The 25,189-nt window shown below is 36.3% G+C and overlaps 1 protein-coding gene across 50 annotated transcripts in view; it reads left to right on the forward strand.

The window, feature by feature from the left end:
* Window positions 1-25,189, forward strand: part of SOX6 (SRY-box transcription factor 6) — a 647,773-nt gene that overhangs the window by 245,870 nt on the left and 376,714 nt on the right. For all 50 annotated transcript variants that reach the window (XM_051833972.2, XM_070073077.1, XM_070073091.1 and 47 more), the window contains one exon: window positions 14,223-14,463. In XM_051833972.2, the coding sequence (XP_051689932.1) occupies window positions 14,223-14,463 (241 nt within the window). The remainder of the gene's footprint in view (window positions 1-14,222; window positions 14,464-25,189) is intronic.

The following is a 25,189-nucleotide window of genomic DNA, read 5'->3' on the forward strand; positions in this document are numbered from 1 at the left end:
GATAGTTATTTTGGTATACTGAAATGCTGCTCTGTTTAAAAATTAACTCTGAGCAAATGAATTACAGTCTCCAAATTCTTGGACTGTTTTGGCTGACAATCAAGGGAAGGTTAATAGCAGGAGGTCTGAATGGATACATACAGCTCCAAAATCTCTTATCCTTAGGAATACAGTTCTCAGCATTAGATGCCATGTGCTTTTGTCTTTCTTATGTAAAAAATGCTTCTCTCTCATCTCTACCCCATTCTGGAGAGAGTAGCGTATTCATATTTTTACCTAGTCATTAGTCCATTCAGCACTGTGTCATGAGTGTATTGGAACTGACACACTTTTTATTCCATGGAACTTTGACTAAATGTGACTTGCAAAAATTCAGTATTTCCATAAGGATTTTTATTTCTGTCAAACTATTTTTCTGTGAAGTTTTGTTTAAAGGAAATTAGTTTTCATTTCATACCAAAATAAAGTCCATTCACATACTAATTTAGTGTTTGCAACAAGTCTTCAAGGAAGGTATGTTTCCCTAATTTTACAGATAGAGGCTTGGAAACTCAGAAAGTTAAGATGCTTCTGAAGTTCATAGATTAGTAAATGAGAAATGTGGGACTTAAATCCCTACTTCAGCCTTTCCACCACACCAATTTTCTTTCTGGCAGTAGATCCTGTTGAGAGTAGTAGCAGTTTTCCTGTTATAGGCACCATGGGTGCAAATATTTACCTTTAAAGATATCTTAAAAGCTAACAGATTGGGCATGATAATTGTAAAAGTTTTTTAGGGGAGTCTGTTACTCAATTTGGGGAAATTATGTGGTAGTGCTTACATGAGAAGAAAGAATAGCATTAGATAAATAATGTAGGAATCTTTCTCATAATAAAACACCATAGTTTTGGAAAACTAGGAGTTTTGTAGTTTGATAGGTGTGCAAATAGGAACCTGGTAAAGACTCCATTAGTAAGACAGTGGATAGTCATAACTGAAAGAATTCTATGCAGTGATTCATGGGAAAAATTGGATTCTCATATTGTGCTAGAGCTGCTTATGATAACATGTTACCAGTACATTTAAGTGAGAAATTTAAAGCAAATAGATATAAGGAAAGGAAGGGGTGGTAGAGGTAGTGAGAGAAGTACAAGATAGCAGCACTTTAATTCTTTGTGAATCCAGACTATTTAGTGTGTATAAAAACGTGTAGAAATTTGGGTTGATGGTGAAAACTTTTCATCAGCCTTCCTAGAAAATTAAAATTTATAAAAATCCATGTCTTTGTGTGGAAGGCTTTTCTATTTCTTTCCCTCAGAAGTTACAATGTATGTGGTATTACATATTAAATCAGATTTTAAGAATATATGAAAATTACTCTGAAATCCTTGAAATCAACTCTAGATTGGCAGCATATTGAATAATCTTTTCCCTTAAGATTAGCCTCAACACCTACTTTCATCAGGAAACAGTTCCAGTTGTGTCTGACATGTCTGTTGTGGTTTTTCTGGTCAGAGCTGGAAGGTAGAAACTATCCCCTTCTTCTCTGGGCCTTGGAATGAATGTCTAGGATATAGTAAAATGTTGACCATCCAGGTTAACCAGAAAAAGCACATTAGGTAAAGCAAGGATAGTTACCAACCAACAAACATTTGTTAGAAAATTTATTGTATAAAAACTACAGCGAATTTACAAGCTTCATGTGCCAACAGCTTTTTATTACTTCCTCAACCCGTTTTGTTGTCAAACTGCTTAGAATGAGAGTGAAATGGATTGGTTAGAGGATTATCTACTCCACTTTCTGCTCTCTCTCTTTTTATAATGTGTTAATTATCATTAAATATTTCCAACTCCAGAAGTATTTTTGCTATCAGACCAAGCTCTGATTAAATAAGTATTTAGAATATCTAACTAGAATATAAAATAAATATAAATATAAAATTAAAATAAAGTTCTATGGGCAGGATGGAAATTAGTAAAGAATAATTCAGATAATAATGTAAAATAGCTCTTTATTTATTTGGTTTTATAAAACCTTCAATTGTAATTGCATCTGCCTTAGAGTTAGACCACCTGAATTCAAATTCTGCCTTATATTTTTACTAGGCATGTTATTACTTTTTAACAAACTATTATGCCTTTATTTCTGTGTTGTTAGACAAGAATAATGGCATTATCTAACTCCTAGGGTTGATTGGGAACTAAATGAGATAATACATGCAGCAGCACTTAGCACAGTGACTGGTACATTTTAAGCACCTAGTTAAAACAATTTGCCTTTTCAACTGTTTCTACAATATCCATCCATCCATCCATCCATCCACCCAGTTAATATTTCTGACAGTGTGGATTGATGATTTTTCTGGCTTTCTTTTCTAGGGAATACATAGATTGTTAAAAATGTATTCATTTGGGACAGGAGAGATATAGTGTGTGTGTAAGAATAGAGAAAGAGAGAAGAGAGCAAGTTCTCTAATTCATTGTTTTACTTCTGAAATGCCCATGCCCACCACATCCAGGGCTAGTCCAGATCAAAGCTAGGAGCCAGGAATTCAGTCTGGGACTCCCACTTGGGTGGTGAGGACCCAAGTACTTGGGCTATTACTTGCTGCCTCCCAGGGTACACATTAGTAGGAAGCTGAATTGGGAGCAGAACCAGACTCAAATCCAGGCATTCTGATGTGGAATACAGGCATCTCAAGAAGCATCTTAACTTCTGAGTCAAACATTCACCCCAGAATCTGTGGAACTTTTGAAATATGAAATAAACTTAATTGGCCACAGTGTATGGGAGAGAAGATAGCCCTGGAAAACCAAGTTATAACCAGAGAATCTAGTGGCTTTATTTTATTATTTATATAATTTTATTTTAAATAGTTTATTTGAGAGGCAAAGAGGGAGAGAGCAAGAAAGAGAGCATGCTCCCATTTGTCTGTTCACTCCCCAAATCTCCAGATGCCCGTATGGCTAGGGATAAAGCTGGGAATCAGGAACTCAATTTAGGTCTCCCACATGGGTGACAGGAGTCGATTTACTTAGGCCATCATTGCTGTCTCCCAGGTTCTGCCTTAGTAGGAAACCGCAGTCAGAGCTAAGGAACAAACCCAGCACTTTGATGTTGGATATGGGCATCTGAACTGCTAGGTTATTTAATGTAACTTCTTGAAACATTATTCAATATTTTTTTCACTTTAAAAAATGTTCAATTAATTGTTTCATTTATTTGAAAGGTAGACACAAATATAGGGAAAGACAGAAATTGACAGACACAGAGAGATCTTCCATCTGCTGGGTTGCTTGTCAGATACTCACAATAGCCAGGCTGGGTCGTGCCAAAGACAAGAGTCAGGAATTCAATCCAGATCTTTCAGATGGGTGCTGGGGACTCAACTACTGAGCCGTCACCTGCTATCTCACAGGGGTACATTAGTGGGAAACTAGACTTGTAACTGGAGCTGGGACTCAGACTCAGCCACTCTGATGAGATGAGAGCGTCCCAGGTAGCCTCGGAACCATTTAAAATCCTCTTTTTTTGATTACTTTTTTTCTGGTTAAGTTATAGCACAATGAATTTATTTCTTTTTATTCTCTAATATTTAAATAATTGGGCAATGTTGACTGGGCATTTTCTTAGGCAAAACATTGTACTAGGTACTTTCGTATTACAGAAATGCCTAAGGTTTTGTTCTTATTCTTTAAAAGTTTGTGATCTGGTTGGGGTTACTTGTATAAAATAAAGATGTCATGCATTTTAAAATGATTATGTAAGGTAACAAGATATAGTGACATATAAGAATATATATGTGATGTGCAAATGACGCACAAGGCATAATTTGTCAGAGCATTTACTAGAGGTGAAGAGAGGTTACCTAGAATAGTCCTAGTTGGCTTCCTTGTAATAAGAAGGGAAAGTGAGGGAGATAGCAGAAGAAGGCAACAATAAATGAAATTTAATTATGTCAGTCTAGTTAGAATAGGAGGCGAGAGTGTAGACTCAGGCAGATAAGTTGAAGAAGACTGGTTGGATCTGGATGAAGGGCCTTGAGTGCCAGGGTTAGGAATTTGGGTTTTGTTCTGTCATCAGCTACAGGAAGGTGACCTGATGGAGAGAGTGGCAGTGAGATTGAGTTGGAGGGAGAGGTACTGAAATTAGTGAAACTAGTTTAGAATCTGTTGTAGAAGTTTAGGTGTGAAGTGTGATAAAGGCTGTACTAAGGTAATGATGAGTGTGGTAAGAAGGATGAGCAGCAGAAATATTAAGGAGGAGCTGCTGGAACTTAATGTCAGGCTGTGCATGAGGAGCAAGGATAAAGAGGAGGAAATGGATAGAATGTTCACACTTTGTACCTAGATTACCCTGGGAATGATACTCTCTGTGGTTGTGGACGAACAAAGGAAAATATTGAGAAAAATGATGACAAATCTAGTTTTCAGATTTTTTTTAATATAACATTGCAGAGTATGATTTGGTGTAAATGCTTCACAATCATTTGAGGACTATTATATTTCAGGGAGATAAATGCTGGGGATATAAATGTAGTAAACATGTAGCTTAGATGTAAAATAATCAGATATTGGGTAAAATAGTATGAAGAAAGAATGTTTATGTTGACAGCATTAACATGTGAGTGATATTTTCTGGGTTATAGATTAATTAAAAAATACTATTAGCTCATTTCTCTCCATCGAAACAAAGCATAGGACTGATTGGCCAGTCCGTATTTCTATATATACAATGAAAAAGTCATTTTAAGGAATGAGATATCTGATTATTAATGTCTAAATTTGTATTCTTAGGTTCAAGCTCAGGGAACCCAATGTTTCGATTGACTGTAATTAGTTCCATTTTCACCTTGATGTGGTGCCCACCCTCCCCTCCCTATTCCAAACTGCTCCATTTTTTGGTTGAGTGATTATAAATGATACGATTTAGCACAGATGTATCAGATAAAAATAGTAATTCAGCATTAAGTATATGACATGTTTTTCCAAGAAAAAGAATGAGGGACCTTACTGATGAAAGGAAAAAAACCCCTAATGTTGGGAGGATTTTGAGAATGAGAGTTATTGACTTGTATGAATGTTTTTAAAGTGAACATTTTAAATTTTGAATTATAGATAAAAATAAAATCACTTTTATATGAGATCATTGAAAAATCAGTTTTTAAAGGAGAGAACGATCCAACATGGGAAGCGAGATACACAGAAGACCCATAGAATGGCAGATGTCCTAAGCAGCACTTTGGCCTCAGAATCAACCCTTAAGGCACACGGATCTGGCTGAAAAGCCCATGAGAGTATTACAGGCATGGAAAGCCAAAACACTCTGACAAAAACAAAAACAAAAACAAAACAAAACAAACAAAACAAAAAACAAAAAAAACACCTAAATGAAAGATCTCTGCGAGTGAGATCCCAGTGGAAAGAACAGGTAATCAAAGAAGTAGGTACCTTTCTCTGAAGGAAGGAGAGAACTTCCACTTTGACTACGACCTTGTCTAAATATGATCAGAGTCGGTGAACTCAAAAGGCTTTCATAGCCTTGGAAACTCATGACAAGAGCCTAGGGTGATTACTGACGCCATAAACAAGAGTGTCAATTTGTTAAGTCAACAACAGGAGTCAATGTGCACTTACTCCTCATGTAGGATCTCTGTCCTTAATGTGCTATACATTGAGATTTAATGCTATAACTAGTACTCAAACAGTATTTTTCACTTTGTGTTTCTGTGTGGGTGCAAACTGATGAAATCTTTACTTAATATATGCTAAACTGATCTTCTGTATATAAAGAGAAATGAAAATGAATCTTGATGTGAATGGAAGGGGGGTGGGAGAGGGAAAGGGGAGGGGTACGAGTGGGAGGGAAGTTATGGGGGGGGGGAGCCATTGTAATCCATAAGCTGTACTTTGGAAATTTATATTCATTAAATAAAAGTTAAAAAAAAAGAGAAAAATCAGTTTTTTTGGAGCACCATCTGCATTGATGCTATTCATTTTCATTTGATCATAGATTCCATGTCTCCTAGTATGGGGGAACTATGTGAAACTTTCACTGCTTTCATACTAACCCAGTCTTGGGTTGCTGAGATCATTTTGATAGTGTGTCAGTCTGGTTACTGGATTTGGACAGAGATTCCAGATGCTGAGTGGTGCAAAATAATTGTGGGGGCCGGCGTGGTAGCGCAGTAGGTTAATCCTCCACCTGTATCGTTGTCGGCATCCCATATGGGCGCCGGTTCTAGTCCTGGCTGCTCTTCTTCCAATAGAGCTCTCTGCTGTGGCCTGGGAGGGCAGGGGAAGACGGCCCAAGTCCTTGGGCCCCTGCACCCACGAGGGAGACTGGTGGAAGCTCCTGGCTCCTGGCTTTGGATCTGCATAGCTCCAGCCATTGCAGCCAATTGGGGAGTGAACCTACGGCAGGAAGACCTCACTCTCTCTCTCTCTCCCTTTCACTGTCTGTAACTCTACCTCTCAAATAAATAAATAAAATCATAAAAAAAATTGTGCATAGGTTATCCACCCTTGGTTGTTTTCTAGACTTGATTAGAAAGAGTGGATTGATTTTGTGATGTGGATTTTCAATCTCTAGAAAATAAAAGCCACTTTAGATAACAAAAATAAAGCATAACCTTTTAGGAAGAAATTAAGACAAGACCTTTTGAGGTTGGATCCCACCTGTCCTTTTTAACCTCCAGAATGGTTTCTTGGACAGGAAAGAAATCTCTGAAAGAAGGATTTTTAAAATGGACATGCTGCTGACATACTTAATGTTATCAGTCCACATGGCAGTTATCTAATTTGTAGGCCTTTGAACTCCGTGTTCATATAATGCTTTTATTGGTATATGTATTCACTTTCCATGAATTGGGCTTTTTTACTTTTAATCTTTATTGAATGTAAGACTAATAAGTCTTATTGTTAAACAACATAAAGATTGCATCATAGCAGCAAGTATTAAAATGCACTCCTTTTTGGGGGATGCCAGATAAATGTGTTTACTCTGTAGAGAGATTTAGATTTGATTTTTTGTTTTCTTCATGGTAATTATGTTTGCACTTTGCTGATCACTAGTTGTGCATTATTACAATGGAAGGTGACAATTTGATTGTCTTCAATTGGAGAAACAAGTAATTTTATATTCACTAAGCTGTCAGGTAACACTAACTCACAGTACTAAGAGCTCCTGGCAATGCAGCTTGGCACCTATATTTAACTGCTTTGATGCTTGTGTAACCTCTGCTGAATCTGAAATACTTTGCCTCCTGGAAATGGTTTTCAGGGCTGTACAATGAGGTTTTCATTAAGTAGACAAACTGAAAATGAACTGCAAAGCCAGGGTTGCTCCTCTCCTCCCCTTTCACCATCTCTCCTCCTCCCTTTTCTCCTCTTCCTTTCCCTTTCATTTTCCCCTCCTCCTCCCTTCTCTTCCTCTTCTCGTCCTTTTTTTTGATAGGGACCTGAAACTTATGCCTTATTTCGTTAAATGAAAGAAAAGAATTGCTAGTTTGCTTTGCTTAGCTGATGGAGAACCTAAGAGATTAGCCAAGATTAGCTTCTTTACTTAATTTCATTCACTGTTACCATGTATGAACTTTTATAGTTTGAGACAGTCTATATAGTATGAATTTTCATTTTTCTTTCTGGCAGTATTAAACAAAGTGAAAATAAAGATAAGAATGGAAAAGTATACACTGACAGCTTCCTATGCCTTTTCTCTGAGAAGCTATTGTTCTGGTTTATGATTTTCATTAATAATTGGATAAGATATCCTGTAATTGGGCTTCTATGGTAGTGTATCAGTTTCAAGCTGACAAAGATGTGTCTGTTATTCATGTTAAAAATTATGGTTCTCATTTCGTGTGAAGAGGAGATTCAAAGTGAACATATATAAATAAATTCATTATGCTGTTATTTTAAACAGCTTTCTTTCCCTCATGCCACATAGAGGTCTTGCAGTTGAGCTATGAAGTCATTGTACTTGATTAAAGATCTCTGTTGGTGAATATTTATAGTAGCCATTGTTTGGTTTCACTTTTATTGTTAAGTCACTGATTTTATTTATATACTCTGGGCTTGACTTTCCAAAGCAAAAGTCCCAACAAGTTACTGGGAGGATGACCTATTAAAAAAAAAAAACAAACCTCAGTATTATTTCTGTCAAACAAAAAAGTATATGTAGAGGTTATGTGAAGTCAAGTTGTTTCAATCCCCGGAAGAAACTGGATACTCAGGGACACATGTAATAATTATAGGTTTTCCATAGGCAGTTAGCAGGCCAGCCATTAGGCTGGTTGCCTGTCTCTTCAAGCAGATACTAACCAATTAGACAGAGGTGGTTACGTGATGTAACATTATCAGGAGAAACAATTCATGAGTCAAAGCATTCCAAGACATATGAGCTCTAGTCCAAAGAACAGTCTTAAGCTATATAAAGTGACAGCAATATTGTCAGCTAAATATAAACTCTAGAAACACAAACTTTGATGACTTGAGAGGAATCTGTTCCAGGTAGTCCCTGTTAAATAAGAACCTCAGAGGGCCTTTGGATACAAATTTTGGTGCTTTAGTGTGAAAAATTAGAAGCCTTAGAGAAGTCAAAACCAATTGACCTAAGCCCTTTCTTAGGCATACTTCAAGAATTTCAAGTGTATTTCATTTGCCTCTTCTCTATTGATATGACAGCTAACTCAAATCAGTGTTTTCTTCTAACAGATGTTGTTTCTATGTGTCACCACATGTGTTCTGAAAGAATAGCTACAAACTCTAGGATATAGGTTTATAACTTTCCAAGGAGCTCTGCAAGCAGTTGCCTTATTTTCCTCTGAATTTTTTGATTGCTTATTAAATACATGGAAGAGAGAGAAGGATCTGGCAGATGTCCAGGAAAGTTTGGAAGTGGAGTGAGGAAGAGGAGATGGTAGTGCTGAAAAAAAAAAAAAGAAAGAAAGAAAGAAAGAAAGAAAGAAAGAAAGAAAGAAAGAAAGAAAGAAAGAATCATTATCAACCTTAGATTTCCAGAATGAAGCAGGGAAAGTTTTAAAAGAAATATCTACATTTTAATGTCTAGAATTAGCCCCTCCTGCAGGCCTTCCTCTCTCCAAGATCCTTAAACGTGGGAATTAGAAGTACAGGAAGAGGGTTTTTAAATCATTCTTTGCCCTAGGCTGGGTGGACTGGCATCCTTTGTAGGGGTTCCTGGGTATTGTGCTTTTTGGCAACTGAACATATCTGTTACTCATGCTCCTTCAAATGAGAGTCACTGTTTTGTATTTTTGGAAAATTAGTTGTTTATTTCTCATACAGATCAAGTGCAGCATTAAATTAACAGTGAATTATATGACTTAACTAAGCCTACCTTGGTAGCCTGGGGCTGAACTGCAATAATGAATGCGAATGTTGGATTGACCTTCTTATTTTTTCTATAAGTAAACCGACTGTTAAATTGTTGCTTTATGTTAAAAAAACAGAACTTGTTTTGAGTAAATGTAACATGCCTGAAAAGTGAATGCCATTTGAAAATACTCATAAAGGTATTGAAAATATTATAAAAATATTATTTTGATGAATCAAGTGTATATAAATCCACAGTTATGTTAAACCAAAGGATACTTTTGGGAGATGGATTTTTTGCTAAGCAATAATTTTAAAAAATGTGATGTTGCATGACTATGCTTTATAAAAAAATTAAAAGCTTAAAATTGTTCAAAAATAATCCTAACTTTTAAACTTATATAAAAAATTAGCTTTTAAAAAGTAACAACATCAAATCAGAAAAGTTTTAAAATACGTGATATAGAACTTAATGTGTAGATATCCAGCTGCCTCATTATTTTATAAAATCTTGGGACAACTAATTTTGATTTCTTATTGAAGAACAGGGTGTAAACTTACTGTGTGAGTTTGTAATGACCTAAACATTCTCTCTGTACTAGTGTTTTGGAGTAAAATAATCATCACCTTTCTATAGGCATTCCTACTGGGCTCCTAGAGAACATTACTAATCATTGGAGGCTTTATCTCCAACAATTTTGTTCCCCAAAGTTTTTCCCAATGGCCTCATATCCTGAGAATTCAGTTGATCTGTTGGGCAGAAACATTTCAAACTCAGGAAACATATGATGGGAATTTAGTTTTATGTGTCACAAAGATACTTAATTCTCTTTGGAGATTTTACTTGATAATAGCTATGCCCCAGAAAACCATCTTGTTTAACCAATGTGATAAGTTGACAATGTAGTTTTTCTCTCTGATTATAATGTACTCTGTGTAGTCAATACACTGGTACCATGTGAGTGTAATTTCCTCTTTTATTTTATCTCCAATGCACTGTATTATAAATAAACAGTTAAAAAAAACACCAAACAAATCTGTTGCATCTCCTTTTAAGATTGTACCACTGTAGACACTTGTTCTAGTAAAGTAGAATTGGGCGCATTTGATTGCATTTAAATTTTTCATGCTTCAGCAGTTTGGCTGGGAGCACAGTAAAGAAAAATCCCATGAGCGAGGATAGTTTAGAATAATAGAACTTGATTTTGTGTATTATAGCGGCAACATTTGCGCTGCTTTAGTTAGGGTTGTGTCAGCACTTCCATTATAAACCCCTGTTTTCAGGGGGTATAACTAGGGGATTTTTTTTAATACAAATTAAAAAAACAATTCATTTGAATGATTTTTAAGTCATAATAGTGCAAAAATAAAACAAAGTAAAGTCACATAGAAATTGATCATTTTCATGAGGATTTTGAATTTCTTTTGCTTATTATATGTGGCAGCAGCTAAAGTAAGGTGCTCCTCTGATACACTAGAGGATGTGTGAAAATTATTTTAATGGAAAATTACTTATATGAGCATTAAAAATAAGTGTGAGCCTCCTACATGACTTTCGAAACCATTTAAAGAAGTGCATGTTCAATTTATAGGTTTCTAAAGGAGAGAAGCTATGGTGTAGTGGTTATATAGTAAAGGCATTCTCAAAAGTCAAATGTCTGTAGCTTCTAGAATACGGTTTATTTAGTCTAGAAAAATGGCTTACAAGAATGAAGTGAATGAGGATGTAATCAGTAAATCAAAGGATCATTTAATAAAGTAATTTTACACAAAACCAGTGAATAGAGCCTAATAATCAGTGAATCTAAGGTTTATTTAATAAACTATGCATTAAAAATAATTTGTGCAAACTTTACTTTAAAAAAAAAGACAAGCCGACAATGAAAAATCTGAAAAAAATCCAACAATGTTACCAAAAGGAAATAAGAAAATATTTTGCAAATAGAACAAAAATCATTTTTTGCTCTGCTAACAACATCTCTGAGATCTGTAATAAAGTAAACACAAGAAATTTAACAAAATATGATATGGAAAAGTAATTTTTGTAGAGAAAAATGTTAATTCCTTTGCTAAAAGGATGGCTATCCAAGTTGACTGTGCTTTCTTCCTTGGTCATTAACCATTGTTGTCTTACCACTCTTTGCTCATTTTTCCCTTAATGATGGTGTGAACTGAGGTTGAGCAGTCAGATTTAATATTGCATTTTTCTTGGCAGCCTCCCTTTTATTTGCAACCTCGATACACATTTGAATTTGTAGGTGCAAAATAAGAGACAGGTTGTGTGATATTATAAATAGGTAGCTTTCCTGAATGGTCACTGGAGGAATCACCAGAAGACTGTTGATGAAGTAGAGGTGAAGCCTTTCCTCATTAATTGTATTCAGCGTGTAATTTCTAAACTTCCCTCTGAATTTTGATTTTCAATTAACACTCCCCATTTGAAGATAATTTTCTATTTAATGTAATTGCAGGAAATAATTTATTGGCTGATTAAGACCCAGGACCCAGCTTTCCTTAAGAAAACACTTTAACAAACCAGCCTTTAAACTCAGCTCATAGGTTTGGACAGATTTAGTCTATTTTTACAGCTGCATAGTTGTGTTTAATTAGGATTGTGCACTATTGTTCACTGGTGCAGTTTATGGTTGAAATTATTCTTAAGAGACTGCTTTCACTTTGGTTTTGTGTCATGATTAATTTATATGACAGCAACAATCACAGATATTGCTGTTGGAAGGAGGCAATTCACTCTATAATAAGAGGATGTTGTTGAGAGAGCTAAAGTCACTCTGAATCTTGGATTATGACTTTCAGTTGTATTTAACTGTTTTAAAAAGCAACAGTAAATTCATTCTTTTGTCTTTAATGTGAATGAGTACATTATCGGTACTGTCATTATGTGAACTAAGAGAACATTCTTGGTGTTTGTGGCAAGCTCTTGATAAACTTGCAGATCAGCCATAATTTCCCTGGTTTTACTGTCGTATTTAAGGGACCAGTAATGGAAGCTCTACAGTGATTCTTGTATAGTTAGAAGCACACTTTGGTTGTCGGTTTTCGTAACTCTATTTATTTGTCCATTTGTTAATATTGGTAGAAATTCATCAAGAATATATTTATCTGATCTTTGATATTATATTCTTTAGGATATAGAATTTTTTGTCCTCACAGAAAATGAAGGCATTCTTTTTGCACTCCCTATCCCCTATTTTATTGTCTAGCATCAAGTGTAATAGGTGAAATTTTATTATTTGTTGAATGATTATTATAAGTAGGTATCAGCATTTTAATATGTTTCAAAGCACTTCAAAAGCCTGTAATACTTTTATTTAGAACTGTGCATAATTAGATTAGCTGATCTTATAATAATTTTTTTTTCACTGTAGGATACTAAATCTGAGCCCCCTCATTAATTGTGAGAAATTTAGCATTAGCTGTTAAATCCTATGTGAAACATGGGCTGCTACATAAAAACTACTGTTTAAATTGGAATTAACTTAATTATTTTTCTTTGCACTTGATATTTCCTTCACTGCAATATTCATGAAAGCATGTGACAGATTTGTAAATTTAACTGTTAATCTCAGATTTCTAGACCCTTTAATCAGTATTTATTTGTCTGTAGAAACAGTACTAGCAAGTTAATGATTTGCTAATTTGAAAAATGCTCATGTGGTTTCCTATGTTAACTGATTTGTGCATTTTTAAAAAAATGGTATGAAATCAATTAATGTTAAAGAGCAATTAAGGTGGAGATTTTATTCCTTTCATTACGCAGCAGCTTTAGAACTAAAGATACAATAAACCAAAAACAATGCAAAGTTTTAGAAAAAAAACTGAATTGTTTCTTCTGATAAGTTACAAAATTAATGGTTTTATTTTTATTTTTTTTTGACAAACTTAATGGTTTTATTTTTAAGCATTTTCTGAGAAATTCATCCTGATAAAGTAACATTCTAAAAGTTTTGAAATTCTGTTTAATAATAGTGATTTATTGATTGTATCCTTATAAAAGCACAGAATGGAGACTTTGTCATGCGGAGTGTCATCAGTGATTATTTGTGGAACATAGTGAATGTCCAGTGTTATTTTAGGAGATTTTTAAGTATGCACAGAATTTGCTTTACTATTTTCATAGTAATTGCATCGAGTCTTGAATGTGCTTTCCTACATGAACCAGAGGTATAGTCATTTCAGATACCCAATTCAAATGCTACAAAATTGCCTTAAGCCTAACATAACATTAGTCACTGAAACAATATGTCACAACTTATGTTACAGTAGTTGACACATCTTAAAGGTCTTTACAAAACCATCAAATGGACACTAAGTAGTTTTAAGGCCTAGAACTAACAATATAAAGTAAACACTAAGAAGTCAGGACTAGATTCACTCAACCTTTATTACTGATTATTTACCATCCCAATTGTATTTTCCTACACAGACTTCTTTTGTTCCTAAATAAACCGTAGGAGAAATTTGGACGTTTGTGCTTTCAAGTCATCATGTAATGTGGCTCATTTGCAGTTCATTCATTCATTATTTTCATTGCTAACCATCAACCTAATTGCTCTCAAGAAGTTTATAACGTAGTTGAGAGAACTGGAAGAAAAAATATACACATGTATACAACTGTAGATTATGAAAATTTATTCTATAAAAAATTCATTTGTGGATTAGTAAGAGGAAAAATATGTAGCTATTACTGGAAAGAGGTTTGCTCAGTTAAAAGCAAAGAGAGAGAAAGGGACAGATAAGCCAGGAGCTGTTTCTTAGTGGTTTATAGTAGACTATACATATCTCCAAAGAACTTTCCTTTTTCCTGAATTAATCAAATGCAAGAGATGGTTTACTTTTGTTGTTGTTGATGATGGCCCTTTTCATCCACAATGTTTTTCCTTTTCTGCAGAAGAATGTCTTCCAAGCAAGCCACCTCTCCATTTGCCTGTGCAGCTGATGGAGAGGAAGCGATGACCCAGGATTTGACCTCAAGGGAAAAGGAAGAGGGTAGTGATCAACATGTGGCCTCCCATCTGCCTCTGCACCCCATAATGCACAACAAACCTCACTCTGAGGAGCTACCAACAATTGTCAATACCATTCAACAAGATGCTGACTGGGACAGCGTTCTGTCATCTCAGCAAAGGATGGTGAGCTTTTAAAATCTGCCCACTGACACTAAGCGTGTTTATTTATATGTCCTTATTATAAATTGGTGTTTTAGGGAAAGCTGAAAATGCATGGCATTAGAGTTGTTGTGTTCAGGTTCTGAAACAATCTCCAGGTATATATATATAAAACTAATATACCAGGAAACTTCAAAAAGCTCATGGGAAGCAGAATTAAAAGATAAATTAATTTTTGTCTAAAATATTTTGAAATCTATGCTTTTTTCCCACAGTATACATTGCCACAAACTTTTTGCACATCCTTTGTATGCATGGGTTTAAAATATTTTGCAGTAAAATAAATTTATTTAAATTCCATTTACCGTGAATTCTTTGAAGTATCTTTGCACTAGTAACTGGGAAAACTTAAAAATGGTTTCTGATGTAGTTTATATCTACTCTTAGGTCAACTTACTAAAAGATACTTGATTTATTGGGGGTGAGATTTTGTTACCATATGCTCTGAATCACTGAGTTTAAGGAGGTGAACTTGGTAATATTACAAAATAAGTATGGCTGTGAATTAGCACTGAAACAATTTAATAAGCAAATTTGGCTATATGAATGAGATCTTGTGAATACATCTTCAGTGGGTAAATGCATATATTTATTACTTCTTACGGGCATTTTTTATTTAAAAAACTGTCTTATTTGTATACATGTATCTTTATTTCAAGAGGACATGCAAAGCTTGTGAGTATGTTTCAATCAGACTGCAGGAGTTTTTTTTTTTTTCTAAAAGTATAAATAACATCAAATGCCAGTACATGTAGTATATTAGCTTGTGCTTCTATGTTAAAGTCCATTTCTAATCATCAAAACAGAAACCATAAATGAAATTATCTAGTTCAAAGAAAAAATATTTTAATTGTTAGCACTCTTTTAGATCTTTTAACATAAAAACCATAATGTGTTTTTAAAAATTTTATTTAAATTATTCAAATTTCATGTATTTCATGTATACAAATTGAGGAACATAATACTTCCCACTCTACCCTACCTCCTACCCATGTGCCAACCCTTCTTCCTCATAATGTGTTTTATTAGATTAGAAGTTTGAAACTGTTTTGCATTTAACTAATCACATGAAGAATGTTTTAAGTGAATGATGAGGAAATTCTTATCAAAGTGATATTTTTAAATGTTTACTATTAATAACACTTTTTTTAAAAGATTTATTTATTTTATTTGAAAGTCAAAGTTACACAGAGAGAGGAGAGGCAGATAGAAAGAGAGAGGTCTTCCATCCACTGGTTCACTCCCCAGTTGCCCGCAATGGCTGGAGCTGCGCTGTTCTGAAGCCAGGAGCCAGGAGCTTCTTCCAGGTCTCCCATGTGGGTGCAGGAGCCTAAGGACTTGGGCCATCTTCTACTGCTTTCCCAGGCCGTAGCAGAGAGCTGTATTGGAAGTGGAGCCCATGTGGGATGCCATATGGTGTTAACCTGCTTAACAGGCCAGGGTGTTAACCCGCTTGTGCCACAGTGCCACAGTGCCGGCCCCAATGACACATATTTAAATGTACTTAATGTCTCAGAAACTTAATTCAATAATTTATGGAAGCAGGCATTGTTCTTTTCCAGACACAGATGGTGCTCTGGAACAATTGGGTGAGAAGTAGGGGACTGGAAGAAAATGTTTCCATAGTGATATTTTAAGTATTTATTTTATTTATTTGAAAGGCAGAGTTAGAGACAGTGAGGAGGAAGCAGAGAGAGAGGGAGAGAGAGAGAGGGAAAGAGAGAAAGAGAGAATCTTCCATCTGTTGATTCACTTCCCAGATGGCTGCAATGGCTAGGTCTGGGTCAAGCTGAAGACAAGAGTGTGGTACTCCACCTGGGTCTTCCATGTGGGTGGCAGAGGTCCTAGTACTTGTATCATATTCCACTGCTTTTGCAGGCATATCAGCAAGGAGCAGCTTTGGAATGGGAACCCACCCTCATATGGAATGCTGGAGTTGCGAGCCATGACAACTCACTGTGCCATAACTTCTTCCCTAACTCATTTTTGAAGTTTATTTATTTTTTTATTTAAAAAAATTTTTTTTGACAGACAGAGTGGACAGTGACAGAGAGACAGAGACAAAGGTCTTCCTTTTACTGTTGGTTCACCCTCCAATGGCCGCCACGGCCGGTGCGCTGCAGCGCAGCGCTGATCCGAAGCCAGGAGCCAGGTGTTTCTCCTGGTCTCCCATGCGAATGCAGGGCCCAAGGACTTGGGCCATCCTCCACTGCGCTCCCGGGCCACAGCAGAGAGCTAGCCTGGAAGAGGGGCAACCGGGACAGAATCCAGCACCCTGACCGGGACTAGAACCTGGTGTGCCGGCGCCGCAGGTGGAGGATTACCCTAATGAGCTGCGGCGCTGGCCTTAAAGTTCATTTTATTTATCTGAAAGGGAAAGGGAGGAGAAGAAGAGGAGAGGGGAAAGGAAGAAGGATATCTTCCATCTTCCATGACCAAATATTCACAATAGCCAGGGATGGGTCAGATTGAAGCCAGAAGTCAAGAACCCTATCTGGCTTCTCACAGGAATGACAAAGACCCAAATACCAGGCACATCAACAGGAAGTTGGGTTGGAAAAGTTGGGAAGCAGAGAAGAGAGGTGCTTGAATAGGCACTCCAGTATGGGAAGTGGGCATCCCAAGTGGTGGCCTGACCTGTTGTGCCATGATGTCCATTCCAATTTTAGTTTTGAAGGGAGTCAATATTAAAAAATTCAATACATGGGGAGATTTATTTTCCTTGAGTAGTGGGAGGGGAGAAGGCATAATAAAGGAAGACTAAAGTCTGTTTTCTGATTGAACTTTAGTTGATCATTTTACATCTGCAAGTTAGCATGGGTAAAGTAGATATCCAGTCACTGCCACTTGTTTATTGGAAAGATTATGGGGCTGTGTTTAATTTTTATTTCAACAGATGTTTATTGAGTACCTTCTGTGTGTCAAATATTCAACTAGGTGCTGACTGTATATTAATGAACAAAACTGACATGATTCAAACCTCCAGGGAGTTTATGGTCTAGCAGAAGGAATAGAAAGTTAATAAGTATACACAAAATACATTTATAATTAAAATTGTGAATATATGCTGTTAAGAAAAAGAACAGTGCATTGTGAGAATATGTTGGGAAAAATCTGATTTAGCATGGATGGTTAGTAATGACTTCTCTGAGCTAACGATGATAGGAACTAGCCTGGTGGAGTGGAATAAATAGTAAAACTACACAGGGAAGAGAATTTATCAAGTATTTGAGGTGAGAATAATATAGCTTAATTTTCAGATATCAAAAATGATCTTTGTGGCTGGAGTATAATGAGTAAGGATACAATTTAATATTAGATGTGGTTGGAGAGATGGTCAGGAGCTATATCACAAGTCTTGGAGATAATATGGAGGTAAGATTTTATCTAAGTGCAGTGGAAAACCTTTGAAGGGTTTAAGAACATTTCAAACTTAATTCTGACTGTGATACAGTGAATGGATGGATGGAAAATGAGTGGAAGGAGGGAGATCTGTTGAGAATTTATTTCAGAAATCTAAGTGAAAGATAACTGAGTTGGATTAGTGCAGAGTAAGAGCAGATAGAGAGGCCGGTGCTGCGGCTCACTAGGCTAATCCTCCACCTGCGGCACCGGCACCCCAGATTCTAGTCCTGGTTGGGGCGCCGGATTCTGTCCCGGTTGCCCCTCTTCCAGGCCAGCTCTCTGCTGTGGCCCGGGAGTGCAGTGGAGGATGGCCCAAGTGCTTGGGCCCTACACCCGCATGGGAGACCAGGAGAAGCACCTGGCTCCTGCCATCGGATCAGCGCGGTGCGCCGGCCGCAGTGCGCCGGCTGCAGCAGCCATTGGAGGGTGAACCAACGGCAAAAGGAAGACCTTTCTCTCTGTCTCTTTCTCACTGTCCACTCTGCCTGTCAAAAAAAAAAAAAAAAATGTAGATAGAGAAACAGGATGGGTTAAAACACAGTCATGGACAAACTAGGATAACTGGACTGGAAAATACTGGGTAGAGGCATTAACATTATAACTCAAACTTCCAAACTTTCTTTTAATAACACTTTACTTATTTTTCATAGTAAACTGTTTTTATCTTGGCATGTGCCAAGTGCCTTGGTAAGTTCTCAAATTTTTATGATGTAGAATTTTGTCAGGAAACATAATAATTTGCTTACCAAATTTATATTAAATGTGATTTATGATAGTATAGAATAGTTTAAAGTTACAAATATGTTATAATTGGTATAAAAGAAATCATACTTGCTAGAAATGTTTTCAAACTTTTATTCTCTTTTGATATCAAGCATTGATTTCCTCTCGAGCCTTTGTGTATTCTGAATGTCTGGAAGCCAAAATATTTTGTTTTAACTCCCACTCTATAGTATTTCCCAGCTGTGTACTTATATAGTGTAATAAAAGGATTTAACAAATGAGGAATAGCAGCTGCATTTGGAAATTCCCTTTGTGCTCCCTTTTCACTCAATAGATTCAATAATGTGTAACAACTCTAACATCAGACCTGTAATGACTTATACTGCAAGTATCGTATCACCAACTAATTTTTCTTTACAAGAAAGACAGTAGGATTTTAGGTTTCTGGGCAGACCTGTTAACCTACACTTTGTGTATGTGTGTGTGTGTGTATGTTTTAGAGTAGAAGGACTGTGTTAATGTAATACTTAATAGACATTTTACTTCATTCTGTTTTAAAATAAATATGAGACAAAAGGATGAAATGAAGAGAAACTTTTAGTTCTAATTATCCATATTCTTTAGTTACTGTAATTGAACACTATGAAATAATTATGAGGAAATAAAATTTAAAAGAAAATCTTAAACACAAAAACATGAATTTTATCTGTACCTATTCAGTCTCCATTGCTATTTACTTTCTGTGATGAGCAGTTAGAAATAAACCCTAAAAGTTTCTTATCTCCTGGGTTCAGAGAGGGTTTTACTTTAAAGTATCAAGACCACAGAGAAGTATTTCGGTAAGAGGGTAAAGATAAAGCTAAGAAATTCTACTAATCCCCACTTCCTGGTTAGAAAGAGTATCTTCAAATGCTAAAATTCTGATTATTTTTAGTTGCTCTCCAACAAAATATGAGACCATATAATCTCAAACAAAGAGCAAAATTTGTTTGGCATAAGTGAAAAAGGAAAAAATCAATTTTTGAGACAATTTCTAGGGCCAAGTTTAAATTTTTGGCTCTTATTTTAAATATAGTTATTTACATTATTGAAACCACATTGTTCAATTTTAAATCTAAAGTGCTATATTTATTGGTCAGTTTGAAAGCTGACAAGTTAGTGTAATACCTCCTTTCTATTGTTCCACCATTAACCTTGACATCAAGGCGCCATGTGCCAAGGCCTTTTTTGCAGAGGAATATTGACACAATAAACTGAAATTTGCTTTGTTTTCATTAGGACTGGTACATTAGGCAAAATTCATATTGTTTTCATGAAAAAATGTGTAGTGTATCATTCTTTTTTATGTTTGTAAACATAGAAGAATTTTTTTTTGTGATAATGTTTAGTGCTCTGTATGTGATAATGAGTGTAATGACTACCTGCTAAAGATTGCACCTGTAGAAAGGACACATGAGTCTATGTATTGTTAGTGAACTTGTTTGCAAACACATAGCTTTTGGGTGCAAATTATATATAGCTACTTGTTTCAAATCAGTAAGCTGACATATTTACACCATTTTGTACTTTCTCTTCTTATGTTGTTTAATTTAGAGTATTTTTTAAGAGAGTGTTTACCATTATTACTAGTTACCTGAGTAAATAGTGTCTACTAAGGTCCAGGTCCAGGGACTACCTGTGAATAACACAGGTAAGATCCTGTTATCATGGAACTTAGAGTCCAGTAGTGTGACAGACAATAAAGATGTATCACAGATTGAGACAATTTCAGGCAATGATAAATTTTATGAAGAAAGTTAAATAAGAAAATGTGACAAAGAATGACTAAACAGGTGGGGGAGGTTTGTTTTGAAGAAGTGATCTTTGAGCTGAAATTTGAGTGACAAGAAGAAGCCTACTGTACAAAGAAAGGTCTGAGGGAAGACCTCACCCAAAAACATTTTAGTTAGAATGTTTGAGCACCAAGAGGGAATGGTGTGGGATGAGCTCAAAGAAGCAGGCAGAAGGCATATACCGTGGGGTCTCTCATAGGCTTCAGAGAGGTGTTTGGCCTTTATTTCAAGTGCAGGAGGAAGCTGTTAGAAGATTTTAAACAAGAAAGTGGCATGATTTGATTATGTTTTTAAAAGATGGCATTGCCTACTGTATAGAGAATTGGCTGTGGGAGATAACATCAGAAACAGTGACATCTATTAGGAAACCATTGCAGTAGGACGTAGGACAGGATAAGAGTTTGAGATTGTAAGTGGAAGAGTGAGCAGATAGGAAGGTGGTTCACTCATCAATTTCCAGAGATTTTGAAGACAATATTCACACAAATATGGGAAGTTAGTGAAAAATGGACAAGAAATGAGGTTGGTGAGGATAAGGTGTGGAGGGAAGGAAGGTGAGGAAGAGGATGAAATAGACATGCTCCTGGCCCAGAGAATGGTCCCAAGGGAGAGACAGAAGCATTTTGCTTAACAGGCAACTGTAGGTGGCTTCTGGAGTAGACCGTGGAGATGTGGGTATCTTAGAAGATACACAGAATGACATCAAGATTGTAAGTGGGGCCTTATACTCACATATGCAGGTACATTTACATGGAACTTTGTGTTGATACACCAAGACTCTTCAAATCTTCAAAAAGTTCATAAAAGTGTGTCTTATGAAAAAAAACTTTGTATGGATTTCAAAAATCTTTGTACTTAATTCCATTTTTTTCCTCGCAAACCTTTTGATGTACCCCTGTATTATTTTAGGCAAAATTGGTATTATATGCATTTGACTTTTTTGAAAAAAAAAAAAAAAAAGATGTATTTATTTATTTGAAAGGCAGAGTTAGAGAGAGAGAAAGAGAGAGAAAGGGAGGGAGGGGGAGAGGGAGAGGGAGAGGGAGAGATAAGCAAGCAAGATCATCCATCTGCTGATTTACTCCCCAGATGGCCGCAATGGCCAGGGCTGGGCAAAGCAGAAGCCAGGAACCAGGAACTTCTTCCTGGTCTCCCATGTGGTGGCAAGGGCCCAACCACTTGGGCTATCTTCCACTGTTTTTCACAGGCCATTAAGCAGGAAGCTGGATCAGAAGTGGAGCAGCTAGGACACGAACCAGTGCCCGTATTGGATGCTGGTGTCTCAGATGGTGGCTTTACTTGGTTCTCCACAATGTCAGCTCCTGCATCTGACTTTTAACTACTAGTCTAATTATGTAGAAATAGCCATATTAGACCCTCAGTCCCTGAATATCTGAACTCTTTCCTTAGGGAGCTGGTTACAGTCCCTTGGGTGAGTTTTAGCTTCTAGAAAAGCTTTAAAATAACATTCCCATTATAAACACACACACACACACACACACACACACAATGCCAATAATGTCCTTTGCTGTAACTGAAAGAAAATAATACTAGGCATGCTGACATTTTTAATAATAACATTCGTCACAATGTTTTCTTGCTTGCAAACAATTTCTTCTCCCTGCCTATCTTGCCTTCAGTCCAGTGAGGTTGCTAATCGTGTCTGGAGTGCTTCATGTAGTTCACGTGGAGTCATAAAGCGACTGGTGTAGACTTTGTACTGTTTCTGGGAATGGAGCTGTTGTCACTGCATGATAGCATAGTCCAGGAATTTTTAGTGAGGATTTAATCCTCAGCCATGCTTTATGTTGTGACAGAATTTTAGAAGATTTCTCATCTTGTTGGTTTTAAAAGGAGTTTTAAAACTTGAATTTTTGCCAGATTTGGTAAGATTCAGTCATTTCAGATAGTAGGCAGTGCCCAGCTGAAATTTATTTCCTGAATTTTTCTGGGACTGTATGTTAGAAAGTGTAGAGAAACCTACTAGTTTTTGTGGTTCTAACTAGTTTAGAGTCTTAATACCTAATGTAAGGTTTATGTACATCCTTGGTGGCACTTGATTGCTCTATGAAGTGATGTAAAAAATCCATAAACAGGCAAGGTTAACACTTCTTGAGAAATCTTCTAATGTTCAGATATTGAAAATTCATTTGATTTAAGTGACGTTAAAACCTAGGTTTCTGTTTAATGTGAAAATGTTCATCTTTGCCCGAGTCACAGAACAACATGCACTAGAGTCTTTTGGGGGATTTCCTGTTTCTTACAGATCTGAAACCTTGTTAGCACACAGTACTGTTGTTAACTCAGTTTCAGAGATTCAATGACAGAATTTTTTTACAACTTCAGCTAAAATACAAAACCAGTTTTTGTTGTTGTTGTTGTTTGGCATGGAATCTAACAAAACTCTGGCTGTGGGTAATGAAATAGACAACTAAGTGAACACATTGATCTCCTTTACATTTCCACACCCTGCTTGTGTGCAATGTTTCATTCTTGTTATTTAAAAAGAAGGATATTTTTTGAAAACCTCCCCATATGTGAGTTGTATAAATAAAAAAGGAAATGGTTACTGGTATGCTACTTCAAAATGTCTTGGTGTTTATGGAACTATGAATTATTTTATCACTATTCTTAATGATCTAATCCACCTTTCTAAAGACGCTTTTTGGAAAAGTTTTCTTTCTTAGCCGGCATATTATCAAAATTTTCACCAAAAGTAGAAACATTAAAATGATCTGGAGTAGTTGGCTTTTTTCCCCCTGTGGGCAAGAAGGAATCAGGTATGCATGCTGATTAACACACTCCAGTCATTAACATGTGATTATGTGGGCTGCATATTGAGCACCTGCCAAAATATAAAAATCCAGTACTTTGCTACATCTGTGCAAGAATTTTTGCATTTCTTTTATATTTTGACAGTTCAAGGAAAATCAGACCCCAGTCTCTACTTTTATTTTACTCAAAAATATGTGTTTATAATATTTATTTTTATTTTGATCTTTCATGCTGTATAAGATCCAGTGACTGGGGTTAGCAGAGGCACTGAATATAATCTGAATTTCTTTTTTTTTTTTTTTTTGACAGGCAGAGTTAGACAGTGAGAGAGAGAGAGAGACAGAGAGAAAGGTCTTCCTTCCATTGGTTCACCCCTCAAATGGCTGTTAGGGCTGGCGCGCTGCGCCAATCCAAAGCCAGGAGCCAGGTGCCTCTCCTGGTCTCCCATTGGGTGCAGGGCCCAAGCACTTGGGCCGTCCTCCACTGCACTCCCTGGCCACAGCAGAGAGCTGGACTGGAAGAGGAGCAACCAGGACAGAATCCGGCTCCCCAACCGGGACTAGAACCTGGGGTGCCGGCGCTGCAGGCGGAGGATTAGCCAAGTGAGCCGCAGCGCTGGCCTATAATCTGAATTTTTAATCAACCCTATCACTGCCATTCATTTACAATTTACGATATTCCTCCATGTTCATAAGGATTATTGTTTCTGGAATTCTGCCACTATAACCCTTATTAGCTTAAGTTTTATGCAATTTATATCTCACAAATATTTTGTTTCCATTTCTTTCACCAATATGCTGTTATTGTGTACCTCATGGTGATGCTGTTCCTGTGATTTGAATTTCCCTGTCGGCTATCCGTATGGAAATACTCCTCTGTGATCACAGTGTAGCTTGGGATCAATAGCATTTCCAGACACAAGAAAGTATACTTTGTGATAATTATTTAAAATATGATTGATTACTTATAGAAAATTTGCTATAATCTCATCTAACATAAACGGTTTGAGCAGAACTGTTCTCAGCTTTGTTTTTCTTCGCAGATTCAAATGTCATTTGAATTTTTCAAAATTGGTCAGTGTTAATCAGTGGAAGCTGATTTCAGGACATCAGTGCTTTTTTGATTAAAGCAGAACTCCACAAGCCTGTTTTAGCCTATAGGAGGTTCTGATTCTTGTACACCTTTTTTGTATAGAATTCTTTCACGCAATACCTTCTTGGCTGGCTTCTGGATATTTCATTATAATGAAATATGGTAACTAGAATAATGAAATCTGAACATTTTTATAATGCTTCTAAGCAACATGATGTAGAAAATAATGTACATGTTATGTGAGGGTACTTCCAACCATTGTGGAAAATGTAATTAAATAATTTATTTTGGTGCAAAAAAATTTGAAATCTGTGCATAGTTTTTTCATTCTGTGTATTTTTCATGTACTTTTTGAAGACCCCTTCATGCAGCATGAAGTGATTTCATGACTAATTTGAACTTTTCATGATTAGAATGAGATAAGCATCTCAAGGTCCTTCTCCGTCAGCAGGAACAGAGTGGTGATGAATGTGACCTGCAGGGTACTGCTCTGGGAGGAAGAAGCCAGGCTTACGTGTGTCCTCCTTGTGATATCCCTTCTTTCTTTAATTTGGAGAGAGCTGCTTTTCAAAGAGGAAACTTTAACATAATGAGTTCTGCTTGCACCATTCAGTCAGGGAGATGAGACCGAAAAGGCTGTCTCAGATTATTGAGTGAAGCCACCCACATCAAGCAGGAAAGACCCTGCTCAGTCCCTTCCCCAAACATACCTAATCTTTCTTGAAGGCCTCTAAGGAATATGCCTTAATTATCTTAATATGCAGATTATCCCAGTGTTTGATTGTCCTCTGCAAAACAAAGTTTTGCTTGCTTTACAAGAGAAATAAAACCTTTCTAAAAAGAACAACTTCAAGCTATTATTC

The sequence above is a fragment of the Oryctolagus cuniculus genome, chromosome 1 (assembly GCF_964237555.1).
Source record: "Oryctolagus cuniculus chromosome 1, mOryCun1.1, whole genome shotgun sequence".
NCBI classification, from domain to species: domain Eukaryota; kingdom Metazoa; phylum Chordata; class Mammalia; order Lagomorpha; family Leporidae; genus Oryctolagus; species Oryctolagus cuniculus.